The sequence below is a fragment of the Gallinula chloropus genome (genome assembly GCF_964237585.1).
Source record: "Gallinula chloropus genome assembly, chromosome: 1".
Taxonomy (NCBI): domain Eukaryota; kingdom Metazoa; phylum Chordata; class Aves; order Gruiformes; family Rallidae; genus Gallinula; species Gallinula chloropus.
Genome location: NC_140085.1, coordinates 128,980,335 through 128,997,448, shown reverse-complemented (window position 1 = coordinate 128,997,448; position 17,114 = coordinate 128,980,335). Strand labels below are relative to the sequence as shown.

The window sequence follows — 17,114 nt, the reverse complement described above, 5'->3', positions numbered from 1 at the left end:
AGTTTTCCTGTGTGAAGGGAGTTGACCATATTTCTGACCTATAAGCATACACAGACTTAAGCAACGGGAAGGACTGGCCTTGCCCGGGCTGCTGCAGGTGCACAGCTGCCATGAAGGTTCATGTGAGCATGCACACTTGCGCTAGCTTCAGTTTGGATGGAGTGGCCTGCAGGGACAGCCAAGTCCAGATGTGCTGCTGAGTGCCTGCCTTCTCTGACTGCTCACCGCTGTGCAGGACCAGATTGGGCCCCAGTGCACATCTCAACCAGCTCCTGGAGAGCACGCCAAGAGTGTGAGCTCGCAGGAGAAATGTGTCTTGAGCTGGAGGCTTTATATGGGCACACAGAGAGGCAAAACTCATGTTATGGCTCAGGTGGACACTGCTGTGAAGACAACTTACCAACAAAGTTACTATTCAGAGGCGGGTACAGTATGGGATGTGTCAGCGAATGAAGTTGATGGAGTGACACCATAGAAAGAGCTGTGCAGCTCCACGTCTGTGGCAATGGAAGGTAGCAGAAATGGGATTTCTATTGAAAGGGAAGCTGTTCACATGGTCCGTAACAGTGAAGGAATAATTTTCATCCCTATAGAGAAGTCTGTGGCCTGCCCAAAATGTTGTGTCTCCCAGTGTAGAGCAAAAAACTTTTCAATATCTGTAGCTTTAGAGTAATGACTGTCCTTGAAAAATGTCATCTATAAGACAAGATGATGATAATACTTTGAGGCCATTACTGGCCTTGTTTTGAGACTGTTCAAAGTTGAATTGCCTATTTCACATTGCACCTTTACTTCATACAGCTGCTGCTGAGCATGGAGAGAGCTCAGCCCAGACTAGTTAAATCCCCCAGTCAAGTGCCTGAAGTTGGAAAAAAGGGTCATGAATGTCAAGTCTCCTGGGAAGTTTGAACATGTTCTTCCTAGATCTCTGAGCCTCAGTTCTTATGAGATTCTTGTTATTGTTTTGGTGTTTCAGTTATTCATCTGCAAAATAAGAGTGGTAATACTTTAGTAACTCTGTGGGTAGTAAGGACTTTAAAAAGCATACTGAAAACTTCTAATGAAAGATAGAGATATGAGATAGTGATAATGTATACGGGATGGACTGTTATCTGTTCTGTTTCATAGTTACAATTTCTGTGCCCTACTAATGAGGAGAGATAACATTCACTTTGATTTGCAAAGAAAAATCAGTTATTTTCTTATCTCTGCATAGAACTTTTATGCAACTATTATTATGACACAGTTCTTGCCACTTCTGTGGAAAATGAAAACTGTCTTTTGAAAAAAAAATTCCCTAAAAATGACACACTAGGAGATGGACTCATTTGAAATATCCCCTAGAAGATGGTTATCATGGTGCAGTTACATATTAACTGGCTGCAATCATAAAGATTCTTCTGCGTAATAGAGATTTATCAATTTGGTCATCACTCATTAATTTCCAAGGTGAAATTTCCACCATTCAGTTGAAATGTTTGTAGAGCTATTTCTGAGTGCTTTGCGGTACATCATATGCATTTAGATGTCTGACAAAAATATGTCTGATTTAACAGGACTCTTGCCAATTATCTGGTGTGGAGGATGGTTTATTCAAGGTTATTTAACCTCAGTAGACGTTTTCAGTACCGGTGGCTGGAATTTTCTCGGGTAAGTTAGGAGTTTTTATAGCAGTTACAACCATACGAGTGTTGACACTCCTGGTTTCCTTTATAGTTGCTTATACCTGTGCAAAACATGAAATGTTTTCCATGCTGGGTAAATTTCTTAAAAAACCTTTTTTGTTGCTGTTTGTTTAAGTCTCCCTCTAAAACAATAAAGACATACATAGTCTTGTGCATGATGCTAAGGAAGAATGTCTTTTAGATTATGTTCAGGAGCATTTTAGACCTCCCCCTTAAAAAACTTAATCTTCTTATGCAGAAACTTGAAAGCTGGTAAGTTTTTAAGCTACGTGTCATGGCTGTGACTTGTGCTATTCCTGCAGGGCAAATGGGTTTGGCTAAAATCTTAAGCTTTTGAAAAATCTACTGTTTACACATGCATGAATGTAGCTCTGGTAAAACAAAAGACGAAGATTTCATCTTTTCCAGGATGGCTCAAACTTCTCTCCTGCTCTGGGGCCAACGTTACATGAGCTCTAGCACGTACATATATCAGCCATTTCCACAGGGAATCTGACCAGGTGCCTTCTAGGTTGGAGTTGCAGAGGCCCTAGAAGACATTACTTAGTCATTGCCCCAAGCTATGAGAGCACAGCTAACTATCTATTTTACATAAATCTGGGACTTTATGTAAAATGCACACATTGAGTGAGCCCCAAATAGAAAGCCATGCTGATGATCCTGTGGCAACATGAGGGCTCTTTATGTAAACCAGGGACAAATCTGAAACAGAAAGGTACTTTGTCACCTTGTTTCCACCCCACCATAGTTTAGATGGTGAACTTTTCTTTTGTTGCTATGAAAATTAGCTGCTTGGTGACATGATGACAACAGGAGGCTGTTATGATGCTGCCAATGACGTGGCACAGAAAGTGTGTGTGCTCATTCCTCCCTGGTGAGCCATGGAGGTGGCTAATTGAAGCACCCATAATGTCTTTCCTGACTGGTACTGGAATAGCTCTGAGTTGATCGCATACCTAAAAATAAGCTCTAAAGAGCTTGATGGGAGCTACACAGAAAATGTAGTCTCTTATACTTATGAAATCATATTTGAGTCAGTTAAGGTTGCCTTTTTCTGTGTGCACAAATGTGAGAAAGTGGCTGTCAGGACCACAGTCACAAGTTTGTAAGTGTGTCCTCTCCTGGGACCTTCCTTGTTAGCCAGGTAAACTAGATTGATGTTGGCCATCAGCCAGTCTGCAGCATAATACTGAGTTATATTGAGTTATATTATGGCCAGAAAAATTCCTGGAAGGAAACGTTGAGCTTTGGATACTGTGTATTTTGATGTGTTAACTAGGTGCTGTCACTTCTTCGGGTACTTTCTTCAGAAGCTATGGGAGAAATCTAATTCAAGTTGATTCAATGCCTTTTAACAGTCTCATCAAGGGTTTCATGTAAGTGGTTGTGAAAACTTAACAGCACAGTAAGAGCAGTGAGTCAGCAGCTCATTCCCATAATCTGCCCCCGGGACCTGGAGACAAAGCGTTAGTGAAGTGGAGTAAACAGCAATAGCTAATAGTTAATAGCTAAAGCTACGCACAGTAAAAGCTCAGGGGAACAGACTTCCCAAGTCAGCAGGAAGGACATGAGAATTGGAGTCCAAGGCAGAAGCTCTGATCAACAGATTAGCCCAGAGGCTGGGGGACTAAAGGCACACAATTCCCTTGGGATCATAAAAAGGACCCTCCAACCTCTTGCCAGGTAAGTGAAGAAAATATTGAAGGGCTACTAAAAAGACATGACCACAAGTTGCATCAGTGACCATTTTGAAGTGAAAAATCCAATCACAAGCATAGTATTTTTCCACCAGGTTCTCATTTTCTGTTGATGGCTTTTACATTTTACATGTAGAAACCCTGGCATCAGGACACTTAAACTCTTTGCAAAGAGAGGGAAAAGGACATGATAATGCTTCAGGTTGAGAAATAGGACAAACCTGCTGACTCTAGAGAAAGTTCTTTGATTACCACATCAGCAACTATCATCAGCTCCTCTGCAGTGGCACGTTGAGTGCTAGAAAATGTGCAGTGGCACCTGGGGAAGACATCAGTTAACTGTGGAGCTCTGAATCTACTGGGAGAACTTGAAACCTCCTATTTATAGTCACTGTTACTACCTGGAGTACTGTGTTTTAAGGTGGTACATTAATATTAGGAGGACAATTTTGAGGGAGTTCTATTTGGCTGTTGTAACATAAATATCGATAAACCAGCTGTGAGACATAATCTATTCCTCTCAGCTCTATTTTTATTGGTTTCACAACCTGTGCTGTCTTTCTGTCCTCCTTACAGTCAAGCCTCCCTCAAAAGAACGATAATTATTGTGTTGTAATAATAATATGTCACAGTCTAAAAGCCAGCTCTGTCTCCTGATTCTTTCTGCAGCTGATGCGTAGTCAGAGCTTTCAGAAGGAATTTCAAGCTCTGATGACTAATGCCATGACTCTCCCTCCTCTGTGTCAGGAAAAAGCTCCATTGTGGTTTTGCTTGGACCCTGGAGAGAAATTTTCCCATCTTTTTTTTTTTTCCTTCATTTCTTTTTTCTTTCTGTGAGTGCTGTGTTACATATGAAGGTTGAAGGATTTGGCAAAGGAGTTTATTTTCAAATTTGGCTCTGTTTAGGAAACCATTACCATATTATGTATCGGTTTGCCCAATGTGGTTTTCTTATAGAAGCAGCATTCTTTCTGTCATTGAAAATCTATTAGTGCACATACAGTATTAATAAAAAGCATTTGAAAATGCAATTCACTGGTGTATTTAAGCATGAGTCATTGATTAAGCTTAATTACAGGCAATATGATGGAGAAAATCAATCTTTGAACCAGTAAAATATCTGACCTTCAATAGCTGAGTGTTAAACTACTCTGGAATTTTCCAATGAAATCTTTTCTTACTGGAAAAACAACAAACCTAAACCCTTCATTTTTGCTAGAAATTTAATCCTGGGTTCAAAGGAAAAGATGACTGGGAAAAATAATAGGCTCAGAAACTACTAGATCAGTGCTTATAAAGCTTGTTTAATCTGTGAGAGGCTAAAAATCCTATCCCACCTGACCTGGCCTGGTGTCGACCGTGCTCTGCTTTTACACAGCTGACAGGTGTTAACTGCTGGACTGGGATTTTGCTGCTTCTCTGTGGAAAAGCTTAATAAGTTCTTTAAGCGGAAAGGGGACTCTCTGAACACTGAAAGCAACAAAAGGTTCCTAAATGAGAATTTGATTTGCTATTTGTGTTTGTGGACCCATCACATATTTTGTGCTGTGTATACTTTTTTTTTTAAATGAACTTCTGCCTTGATGAGAAAATGCAATATTAGATGGGTAAGCATTCACAGTGATGCTTGCAACACAGCATTCTGCCTGTGAAAAACAGAAGCCAAGGCGGTAATGTTCTTGGCCCATTGACCATTCTTGACTATTTATCTTTTGAAGGTCATATATGTATGCTGTTGCATGGACATTATCAGAGCCTGGAGACAAACAAATCTCTTGATGGTTCATATTGTTTTCTCATGAAAATACTTAGGGAACTATGTCTTTTACACAGGCTGTGTAAGACTAACTAGACAGGTAAATGGCAAAAAGGTGTGAACATGTACCTACCTATGTTAGACATCAATAGTTAGCACAGGTAAGTTCATGGCAGTGGAGGGATCTGTAGGAGGTGTTTCATAAGGACTAAGCTCACTGTCATGAGAGTGATCTCCCCAGGCTTCTCACATAGTCAGTTGTGAGAGAAAAGAAAAAACGTTGAGCTATCTCAGAGCAGGGATTTGCTGGAGGAAAGTGACTCTTGGCTGAACACTGAAAGACTTCTAAAATTAGTCTAAAATTGTCACTTGGGGATGCCTTTCTTTAACTCTCTAAGCCTAGTCTAAGTCATTAGCATTGTACTCACTTTAAAAAACTTACAGCTGTTTTGTGGGGTTCAAAAGATTTGCCATAACACCTGATGAAAATAGAAATAACTGTGAAGTATTGTGATTGCTTCTTTATGGTAGCTCTTTGACAAATATACTTTAGACTGTACTGTATGGGGATGCAGAGGTGTTCTTAAAGAGTACGATTTCATGGCTTACTACATGTGACTGTTAACAGGTGATCCATGGAACCACAACTTTGCTGCCCCAGTGGGATAAATGCGTGGACCTCGTTGAAAGCGCGCTCCCTTACGTTGTGGGCAAGATGTTCGTGAACGCCCATTTTCAAGAAGACAAGAAAGAGATGGTGAGTGCTCTGAGATCTCTGTCTAGAAACTTCTCATGACAATTTCTCATAAATTCTCTCTGATGTTAGACCAGAGTTTAAAAAGAAAAAAAGACTCTTAAAAAATGTTTAATTGAACTAAAAAAAAGGGGGGTGGGGGATGGGAACCAGCAAGGAGAAAATGGAATGAAGTCAAAGAAATTACAACTTTCTGTCTTGGCACTGCCCATTCTTCCCATATGCAGCTCAAGGAAAATAGGTAGCCAGATCAAAACCAGGCTGAACACCTTTAATTTGCATAAATAATGACAGCGAGTCTGTGCAGGAGCAGCGTGACAGGTATCAATGAGAAATGCTTTAATACAGCTAGTGTAACTCATTGTAGTTTTTCTGGCCAGTTAAAAGACAGGTCAGTGTTTTTCTGCTTCAGGGTAGCCTTTTTAAAGCTGACTGTGCTACACTCAAAGTCTAAGCAAGAAAAGTGTGACTGATGCCTGGTTCAAATTACAAGAAGTATTTAGAACCATGTAGTGAGAAGTTATTTTTGTGATTCGAAACTTTTTTGCTCAACAGTGAAGGAAAGTATTCTTCCACGTTGCTGAGTACAGAGAGTAACTTTTAGCTGAGCGTTCATCCTTGTTCTAAAACTTCATAGTTACATTATCACTTCTCTTAATAACTTATTCAAATGATTCATCACCCTTCACAATGATTTATGACTTTTTTTCAGTTCATATTTTTTTCGTAAGGTTTTCCAATATCTGTTTTTCCAGACATTGATTTTCCAACAGTAATCAATTTAAAATTAACTAATTTAATCACTGAACTTAGCTGTCAGTGCAGGAGGGGCACAACTTTAGGAAACATGTGAAGTAGGATCCTGTGCTGGGAGCGACAGCTCTGTGATAGTCTTGTGCTTCCCTGGCTCAGTAGCCTGAGTGTGACTTTTTTTCATAGGGAAGGACTCAGTTTTAGACAGACGTCTGATTTGGCTTGTCCAAATCCTTATGATGTGTGTTTCCCTCTCAGGTTCTGTACTTCTTTTGCTACTTGACTTCAGCTGGAGTTTCCTCTCTGACATTCAGCTTTTCAGTTCCCTGATTCTTGATTGAGCTTGTAATGTGTTATTTTGCAGTTTAGTGGCCAACATCCTTTTAGTGGCTTCTGCGCAGGATAAGTGAGAACAGAAGGAGAAATGTACACTTTATGGAAGGGAAAGACCCGTTTTCATGTTTTTATATGGGAGGGACTGCTATGAGAAGCTGATAGAGAATGGCTTTCTGTTGAGATGTGACCGAATTAAAATACTTCTTAGCATGAAAATTCAGTTCAGATCAAATATTTGAAAAAATGTATCAAGTCTGAATTCACAGCGGCATCCATAGTAAGAAACACATATACAGTTGATAGTGTAGATTGCAAGCTTCAGACTTTTAGTGAACTGCCCATCGAGATAGAATCGAATGCAGGTGAATTTTGTTGCAATCCATTTGGAAGTCTGCTTTTCAGGTTAATAATTTGTGGTGTTATCATTTTCATTTCACTGGTTTTCAGTTCTATTTCTCTCTCTTAAGCAGTAAGAAACCACTTGAGAAAAGCACTCTTACTTGTACAAATTTTTTTGTCTTTTTTTTTTTCCCCTGGCTTGTGGCATATATCTGTCTACGACAAGCAAATTCTGAGTTATAGGTAATATGGATTCATTTCCCACCCATACTTTGTCACTGATGTTTCATACCTTAGCTACTTCTCTCCTTTTATCAAGAAAAGCATTATTTGTGTCTAAATATAGCACTGTTTCTAACCCAGAGTGCCTGCAGTGTTTCTTACAGCTATGCCTGAGCAGTTTCAGTAATAACTTTGATAGCAGGAATAGGTTTCTCCCCCTGCCCCCTGCAGCTACAGCTGGTGCATAAAGCCTAAGTGTACACCAGGGCCCAGCTGTAGAGCTTGAGTTGAACTTGTAACCTCCAAATATAGGGAGTTCACCTCATTAGTGCTCTAAGTTAATTGAGTCGGTGCTCTGTCATCAATATCTCTAAGTTACTCTATTCCCTGGGATGCAGTTTACTGGGAATGTTGACTGTTTAGTCATATTTAATGTTAGACCTGTTCAGTTGTCCCATATTGTCTCTAAAAATACAAAAAGGTTTTCTGTAAAGGGTAGGAAAGAATGAATAATCAAAGGAGATCCACCATAAATAAGGAAAAGTTCCAGATGAAAACCTACATCTGATACATACACAAAAAATTAGCTAAAGGTAATGTTACTTTCTGGGGTTTAGTCTCCACTTTTAATGACATTTCAGAGCTGCCAGATCTACAGAAAAAAATTATATAGATCTCTGGTACTTGACATTTTTGTTATTTTTAAATGTAACGTAACTGATAACACAAAGATCCAATAAGTCTTCATGTAATGATTATCTGTCATGCTTTGTGCTATCTCAACTCTGGTTTGGTTTGTGCTAAAGGACTCCAGTGATGTCTGGATCCCCTGAATTGCCTCACCCTTGCAGTATTCTCAGTGGCTATCTGTCATGAGGTTCATCTGTTGACATAAATAGAAGCAGCTTGTTACGTACCCCTTTCTGGTCTGTGCTGCCAGACAGATGCATGGCCGTGAGGATGTTGCTGCTCTTTAGGCTGGTATAATGCACCTCATCCATTAGATTTCTTGTTCTCTGTCATTCCAGGGTTTTCTTAGGGTCCATACTCACTAAACACTCGTTATTATTTTTTTTCCACTTGTTTGTGGTAGGCTTGTGGCTTTGTAACGGTGCCTCCAAAAGTACCATTTGCAGAGAGCCTGTGAAGAAGCAGCCAAGCTGAAATGACTGCAGGTTTTCCTAGCTTTGCACAGATGTGAGCTGTCACTGGTGGTTTGAGACCACAGCAGCAGTGAAGGCTGCTCAGTGGTGTGAGCCATGGCCTCTATCCCTACAGCGAGCAAGGGGTAGGAGTACTTCACAAATAAAGCTAAATGCAGGCTAAATATTTGGATACTGATTTGTATTTGGACCATGGTAGTGTCAGCCCAAATTCAGTCCTTTGGCAGTATTAGTAAGACGTGTCTGAGTCTGACATAAACCAAACAAGGCTACAGATACTGTCTCAACATAAAATGCTTTATCTGTGCAAATGTCTTGCAGCTGGCTCATTCTTCTGCATGGGCTAGTGATTTAGAACCAGAGTGTCAGAAATCCCCCCAAATCACTGCACTTCTCCCAGTGTTTTTTATGGTTTCAAGACAGACATTCTAACAGCTGTGACTTGAGCAGGTTGTGTGGCACAACTGAACAAAAAGAAAATGGAAAGAAACTTATTTTCAGAAGGGTCTGAGGACTGGAGAAAGAAGAAATCAGCCTTGAAGAAAAAACAGTGGATACCGACTTGGAATCATTCATGGTCTAACCAAATCTGTTGCTCTTGCATGCACCAAACCTTGTCTTGTAATGATTCTGGCATGACATATTTTACTGGGGATGGATTTGCTACATGTTTTGCAGATGGAAGAGTTGACTGAAGGAATACGCTGGGCTTTTATTGACATGTTGGAAAAGGAAAATGACTGGATGGACTCCGAAACAAAAAGAAGAGCTTATGAGAAGGTAATAAATATAAATAGTGGGTGGATTAATTGGTGTTATGGTAAATATTTGAGTGAGAACAGAATGCTATCGACCACCCTTGCAATTCCAGTTACTTTTTTTTTTTTTAATTTGTGGAAGGATATGTGCCACATTTGTTTTTCTAGGAGCTGAGCCATCCAAGCTCCTGCTTTTCCATGGAAGTTGCCATGTTACCTTGTTCTTCCTCTCCATCCATTTTAGATCCAGTGTTAGGAAAAATTTCTTCACTAAAAGTGTCATCAGGCACTGGAACAGCCTGCCCAGAGAGGTGGTGGAGTCACCATTGCTGGAAGTGTTCAAAAAGACATGTAGACGTGGCACTTTGGGACATGGTTTAGCGGGCATGGTTGTGTTGGGTTGACAGTTGGACTTGATGGTGTAAGAGGTCTTTTCCAACTTTAGAGATTCTATGATCTTTCCCCATCTGGCTCTGGCTGATGTAGAGTGTGAGCTCATTTCAGATTTGCATGTATAGAGGCTTCTCTTGCTAAGGCCTTCATTGGGATGTCAAAGGTGTTTAAAAAAGACGGACACTCCAGTCTAGAGAGGGGTATGAGAATGGTCCAGGTCTTGTACCTTCTCCAATGGCACGCTAAGACAACTATGTTGAAAGCCATCTTCCAGGAGTACAATGACAATCCCAGCTGAACACCCACCTCCTAGAATAATGAAGTGTTATGATCAAAGATGGCATTACTGGTCCATGGACCAGTATGGAGGTGCAATAAATTGGAGGAGGTAAAAGTGAAGGCAGAAGGACATACTCAAAGCTCCCTTTTCACTCTATTCCCATGTTTACAGCATGTGATACATCCAAAGTGAGTTTGTCCAAATGCAGAGCTCTGCCCTCAGAGCAGCAGTTGAAAGAAGCATAAACAAAGAAGAGTGGAGGTCAGTGTGTAGGACTGTCTCGTTATTTGATGAGGCAATGGAGTATCAGTGAATTAGTAAATACCCTCTCTGAATAAACTGACATGCAAGTGCTGCTGAACTGTTCCTGCTTGCTGTGCATGAATAAAAATATCAGTGTTTTGATTTAAAAATAAACATGGACTTCAAAGTTTTTTTGGTAATACCAATGAGAAGGCTGTTGAGACTTTTTATCGTTGGGAAGTTTTAAATTCCAGATACATCCCATTTACATTTATACAGCAGTTCTCTTCACAGATGTGCAGATGAAATAGAGCCACATAAATGCACCAATAAACTCTATAGCAAGAGAACAATAGTAAGATGTCATTTATTTCCTGCTAACCTGATGGTAAATGAACTGCAGTTATTACTTCTAGCTCACTGTAATACTTGAGTTTTTTACTAAGAATACCCTTACAAATATAAAGATCTGTAATTTAGATATTTGACAAATTCGGTGAAAAGCAAGTGCAGGAGGGTTTTCTAATTATTTCCTTAATAGAGTTATTTCTATATGCTTTTGCAGGCATAGGTTGATTTCTCTACCAAAAAAAAAACCCTGCTTAACCATTTGTTCAAGATTTGCTACCTGCCTTTCAGTATAGATACAAGTAGTTCCTGCAAACTAATAAACTTCCTAAAAAGCTCTCTGTTTGCCAGTTTAGGAAGAGTTTTGTTCAGAAGGTAGGTTAGAACTTTTGTAGGTAGAGATGCCTGTTTACCTCTGTTGATACATTTAGGAAGCTCCCAATTTAGGCATCTCATTTAAGTTTCTGAAGTTAATGGAGTGAGTCTAGGCTGAACAACACATGACAAACTAAATTCAAACAGTACAATAAAAATAAGAGAATCCATGGTACTATGAATAGCAAATGGTTTAAATCCATTCTCAACAATTCGTACAACAATTTTATGGTTTACTGACATAGGAACAAGGTCAATCTTGTAAGATACAAGTGTTATGTAATGACCTAGAAATTGCAGCAACAATTATGTGGTAGGATTCATGAATATAAGTTTAAGTTCAGAGTCACAGCAACAGGTTTGGTTAGAAGGAAAGAGTCTAAAGAGATACTTTGGTAGATTTCCAGACTTGGAGTTTGTGTGTGTTTATTAAATTCTATTTATTGCTAATAATGGATATTGGATTTGTCCTGGGACATTTGGATGGGCATGTTTTTAATTCAAGAAATAGATTTGTTATGTGTATGGCCAGATAATTCACTGGGGAAATCTAAGGTTTATAATACAGCAGAACGTTCAAAATCTGTTACTCTGTCTCAATTAAATCTCATAAACCCAGCACACTGTGCTGTCATACTTACATACTTTTTAAATACTGACACTTTAATAAAGCAGCACAGAAAATGGGAACATTGGAGTGGGGATTGTTTGGTAGCTTAAAAAATAAACATTATTAGTTTTATTATATGTATCTGTAAAAAGGACATTTCTTCATCAATAAGTGTCATCTGCACATATGAGGATAGTGCAAGTGATGTGGGTTTCACAATTTACAAAGGAACTTTGTTTGTTCTTGAGTTGAAGAGCACTCTGTGTTGTCCTGGGGGTCTTCTCCATTTTAGTCATTGTTCTTGGCCACCACCAAAACAAAGACTAGTGTTATGACAGGACACAGTGGAATGTTGAAGGTGCCTACTTTCAGACACAGGCCAGAAAGGACTCCCTGCTCTGATCTTCTGTATAGGCAAACTGTAGTAATATTAGCCAATTATTGCTGGGCTGAGCCCCATAACACATAAAACAACTATCCTAGTTCTCTACGGTTACTAACACCTCTGTGGATTTTTTTTTTATTGGGATATTCTGCTTGGAAAAAAATATCTGTCAGTGGGAGCATCTTCTGCTTGTTTCTATTTCCAGAAAAAAAAAAAAAGGCATCTGCTTCATTATTAATCTGATATCATTCTATGATAAGGGTAGTGGTTGAGGGAAGATGGTGTATGTAGTCTGGATTTTAGTGAGGCTATCCCTCACATCATCCTTCTGGACAAGTTGTCCAGCTGTGAGATGAGCAGGTACATAGTGTGTTGAGTGAAGAGCTAGCCAAATGCCAGGGCTCAAAGGGTTGTACCAAATGGGGCTATATTTGGCTGGTGACGGATCACCAGCGGTGTTCCTTGGGGCTCCATTCTAGGGCCAGTTCTGTTCAATATTTCTATTAATGATCTGGATGCAGGATGCAGGAGTTGAATGCATTGTTAGGAAGTTTGCTGACAGTACTAAACTGAGAGGTGCTCTTTACCCTCTGAAGGGTCTTGTAGAGGGACCTAGGTAGGTTGGAGCGTTGAGTAATGATTACTGACATAATTTAACAAGAACAAATGCTGGATTCTGCACCTGGGATGAAGTAGCACTGGGAACAAGCATCAGTTTTGAGAGAACTGACTGGAGAGCAGTCCTGCAGAAAGGGACCTGGGGCTGCTGGTCAACAGCAGACTCAGTAAGAGGCAGCAGTGTGCCCTGGTAGCCAAGAGGGCAAACCACATCCAGGGGTGCATCAGACATAGCATAACCAGCTAGTCAAAAGAGGTGATTATCCCTCTGTACTCAGCATTGGTGTGGCCTCACCTTGTGTACTGTGTGCAGCTCTGGGCCCCAGGAAGTGGATGTGCTGGTGGATGAGAAGCTCAACGTAATCTGGCAATGTGTGCTTGCAGCCTGGAAAGGCTACTGTATCCTGGGCTGCATCGAAAGAAGTGTGACCAGCAGGTTGAGGGAGGTGATTCTGCCCCTCTACTCCCCTCTGGTGACACCCTACCCGGAGTACCGTGCCCAGCTCTGGGCTGGTGAGGTGAAGGGTGTCTCTGCCCCTGGCAGGGGGTTTGGGACTAGATGGTCTTTAAGGTCCTTTTCAACCCAAACCAGTCTGTGAGTCTAAGAATTTAACAAGGATGTTAAACCACTTGAATGTATCCAGAGGAAGACAACGAGCTGGTGAAAGGGCTGGAAGACATCTCTTGTAAGGAGCAGATGAAGACTCTTAGTAGAAAAGGAGGCTGAGGAGCGACCTCATTGCTCTCTACAGCTTCCTCAGGAGAGGAAATGGAAAAGGAGACGCTGAGCTCTTCTCCTTGGTACCCAGTGATAGGATACATTAGAACGCTCCAAATCTGCACTATGGGAGATTTAGACTGGACATTAGGAAACATTTGACTACAAAGAGAGTGGTCAAACACTGAAACAGGCTTCCTTTCAGAGGGGTGGGTAATGCCTTATGCCTGTCAGTGATTGAATCATTTGGACAAAGCTCTCAATATGCTTTATCTTTTGTTTAGTCCTGAAGTGGTCAAGAAGTTGGACTAGATAACCATTGTAGGCCCCTTCCAACTGAAATTTTCTATTGTATTCTTATGAATTAAGGAAGGAAGTTATTAGATAAAGAATGTTTTCATCAGTAGCTGTCACATTGTCCCTCACAGCACTGTAGAGTAGAGATTTTCCTTGAGTTCTATGGAAGAATCATAAACTGCATGAAAATTGACTAATATGTTTTGCTTTTCATCCATATTTTTAATCTCATTGCACCCTTGAATTCTTTGAATGCTCTGGAAAAATAGGAACTGTAGAAACCTGGTACTTTTTGTTTACTGGGCATGCTCCATGTGATCCATTTATTTTGTTTCTAGCTGTTTCTTTAACTTTAGGCATATTTGGGTCATTAACAAAATTTTTACTCATTTCCTGAAGGAAGAATAAGGTCAATGTGGGATCCGGATGTCTGGACTGTGAGCATGGAAAGCCTTCCTAGAAAAACATCTTATCTTAGGCTACTCTTCTGTTCCTTATGGTGACTGTATCTTTAGATGACAACACTGTGCAATGCAAATGACTTGGCAGGCTTTAAGGAGAGTTAACCTCGATTCCTCTCCGTGATTTGGATACTCACTGGCCTGTGTGTTTTCTGCTGTCTGTTTTCTGTCTGATGCCTGCCTTCCTTGTGCACTTGTGTACATTGCTGTCAGCCTGATGCTTTGCAATCTAAGGGACCATCGACCTCTGAAGGGCGTGCAAAAGGCCCTCTGATAGAATCAATGCTTGAATTTTGCTACAGGCAGCCGTCAGCTCCATTGAATCATTAACATGTTTCTCTGTATGTGACTCTCTTTGCATCAGTTCCATTGTTTTAAGATACTGGGAGGGGACACCACTAATTTGGTGGGCCCAAACCATATTAAAAGGATCAACTACTCCATGTGACATAGGGAGCAATTGTCCTGCAGGCTTGATTTCTGAGAATTGCCCTTAGCTCCTGTATACTTTGTAGTTAAGGTTTGACTTTTCCTTCTCCCTCCGTTCCTCTCCTTCTGTGACTGAAACGTGGTTTTAAACCAGAGGGTCTGAAAAGCCAACCTTGTCAAGTTAGTTTTTAACAGGATTAGGTGACTCGGTCCCTCTTTACATGCAGTTCTCGCCTGGCTCTCTGGATGGAGCTCATGCTGCTTCCAAAGGAGCTCCGAGTCGTAGAGGAGCACACAGCTCTGCGCTGCGATGCTCCGTTTCCTACCCTGTTTCTCCTCCCCGGCTCAGTGCAAGCCTTGCTTTATTGCTCTGTGTTTGACTGTCAAGTGAAATTTGCTTAAACTATGCCTGTTAACCTCCTGAAATTTCAATGGAGATCTCAATTTTTTATTTTTTATTTTTTTTTATAAAAGCAAAACGTTCCTCCTCTTGCCCCTTTTAGCCTCTCTTTTCTTTAAGGGTCATTAAATTTTCCCCTCATTTGAAGATCAGAGAAATTACTCAGATAAGTGCAGCTCCTGGGGTGTGTCTGGCAACAGTCTTCAAGCATGGGCTCTGCCAGTTGCAGAGCCTGCACAGGAGGGATCCCTCACTGGCTGCCTCTGCACCTGGCGAGCCCTGAAGCACCCCGGAGCCTCTGAGAAGGATGTCAGATGAGGAGGAGGAAGGGGAGAGAGAGAGAGAGAGAGAGAGAGGAGAGAGGCTTTTGTTTCCCTTACAGTGAAGGTGCAGATTGCAGCTGGTTATGACAGCCAAATGATATCAACAGCCGCATTTTGTAACAGTGGGCCACAGGGAAAAGGGAGAACCCGCAACTGAAAATCCATTGACATGACTCTCATCTTTAAAATGGTAATTTTTTTTTTGCTGCTGCTCTTCAAAGGATAATTCAGTGGAAAACTATCACTGAGATGTAAAATTATTCCCTTTCCTGGGCAGGAGCAATTATTTCTTCCCCCCACCCCCCCCCACCCCCACACCGCTCCCCTCCCAAATGCCCTTTGTGCTTGCGTTTAACTGGAGGCTTGAAAAAGAGACTTTTACACAAAAGCCTGTTTTCTGACTGTTTACAAATCTCCTGTAAAATAGCCTGTGTTGTAGGAAGTTGGGTTTTTTGCTTTGCAGTGCTATTTTTAAAGCATAGATGATAAGCCAAGAAAAGCTTGTTTTTCTTCTAGTAAGATTTTTCTGCAACATTATTAACCTCTTTAGGTCATGGAGCACAAATCCCAAGGTCACCGTGCAATCATTTCTTGCCTCCTGAACTTGCCTGCTGCTTGGCTTTATTTCTCTCTAAGGAAGTTGTACATGCAACATTTGTTTTCCTTGCGTCGTTCCGAGTCTGGAGACCGAGGCAAACAGACCACAGGATGATATCGAGACAGTGCCCGGCTGTAGGTTTCTCTCTCAGGCAACGTTGGGTAGCTCTGTCTTGCCTACAGGGCTTGTTCTGTTGTTTCAGAGAGCTACAGCAAACCTCCCTAGATAATGCAGCGTAATTTAGGCCAACAGCCCTTAGGAAATCAAGAGCCATCTGTACAAGCCCCAGTTTAACAAAGTACAGGTACTTTAAATGAGGTAGGTGTCCATGGGTTATCCCACTGATACCATTTGCTTCTCACCTGGAACTTACTGACTGTATCCAGCCCTCCAGTCAGTTAGCTGAGCCTCTGCTACCTTTCCCAGTTCTCTGTGGTCTCTCTCTCTTCACATTTGGGTGATTTCACTACAAACATGACAGCCATACTGCTCAGACCAGAGGTCCAATGTCTGGCTCGGACAGTGGCCAAGCAGTAGCAGATGTTTAGAGATGAACATAAGGACAGGGAAAGCATAAAGGGATACGTTCTTGCTATGCCTCTCCTGGCCCCTGACAATCTGCAGCTCCGTTGCTTCCTGAGCCAGAAGTGGTGTCTTTGCATTTGTTCATATTTTTCTGCTGTGAGTTTGTCTAATGACTTTTTGAACCCGTGACAATTTTTATCATCCGCAACTTCCTAAGGCAATGAGTTCTATTGCCTCACTGTGATCTGTGTGAGAAAGCATCTCCTTCTGCTTGCCTGGAAAATGTCACCTTTGTCCCCTACATTCTTTTAGTGGGGAAACCAGGGACTCATCATCGCCTGTTCTCTTCTTGTGCCCACTTTGGTTTCCGTATAACCCCGACACTGCAATACATCCAGAGAGCGTGGAGCCTCCTGCATTTGTTCACATAGACTGTCCCAGGGTGTGCACTAGATACAGTTTTGAAAAATAACTTTTCAATGAGACCTGAGGCATACCCAGACCAAAGGATCAGACACTACAGCCCGAGGGAGCTGAAATTAATCTTCCTTAATGCCATGCTAATTTTGCACAAAGATGACAAAGCATTCAGTCTTGAGAGTGGTCACGGTGTGCTCTGCAAGAAGACAAGATGCCTTTCATGCTTTG

At 41.2% G+C, this 17,114-nt stretch overlaps 1 protein-coding gene across 1 annotated transcript in view; it reads left to right on the top strand.

The window, feature by feature from the left end:
* Positions 1-17,114, top strand: part of PHEX (phosphate regulating endopeptidase X-linked) — a gene marked incomplete at its 5' end in the record, with an annotated part of 100,994 nt that overhangs the window by 38,923 nt on the left and 44,957 nt on the right. The window contains 3 exons of the mRNA XM_084279134.1: positions 1,557-1,650; positions 5,767-5,895; positions 9,384-9,485. Coding sequence (XP_084135260.1) covers positions 1,557-1,650; positions 5,767-5,895; positions 9,384-9,485 — 325 coding nt within the window. The remainder of the gene's footprint in view (positions 1-1,556; positions 1,651-5,766; positions 5,896-9,383; positions 9,486-17,114) is intronic.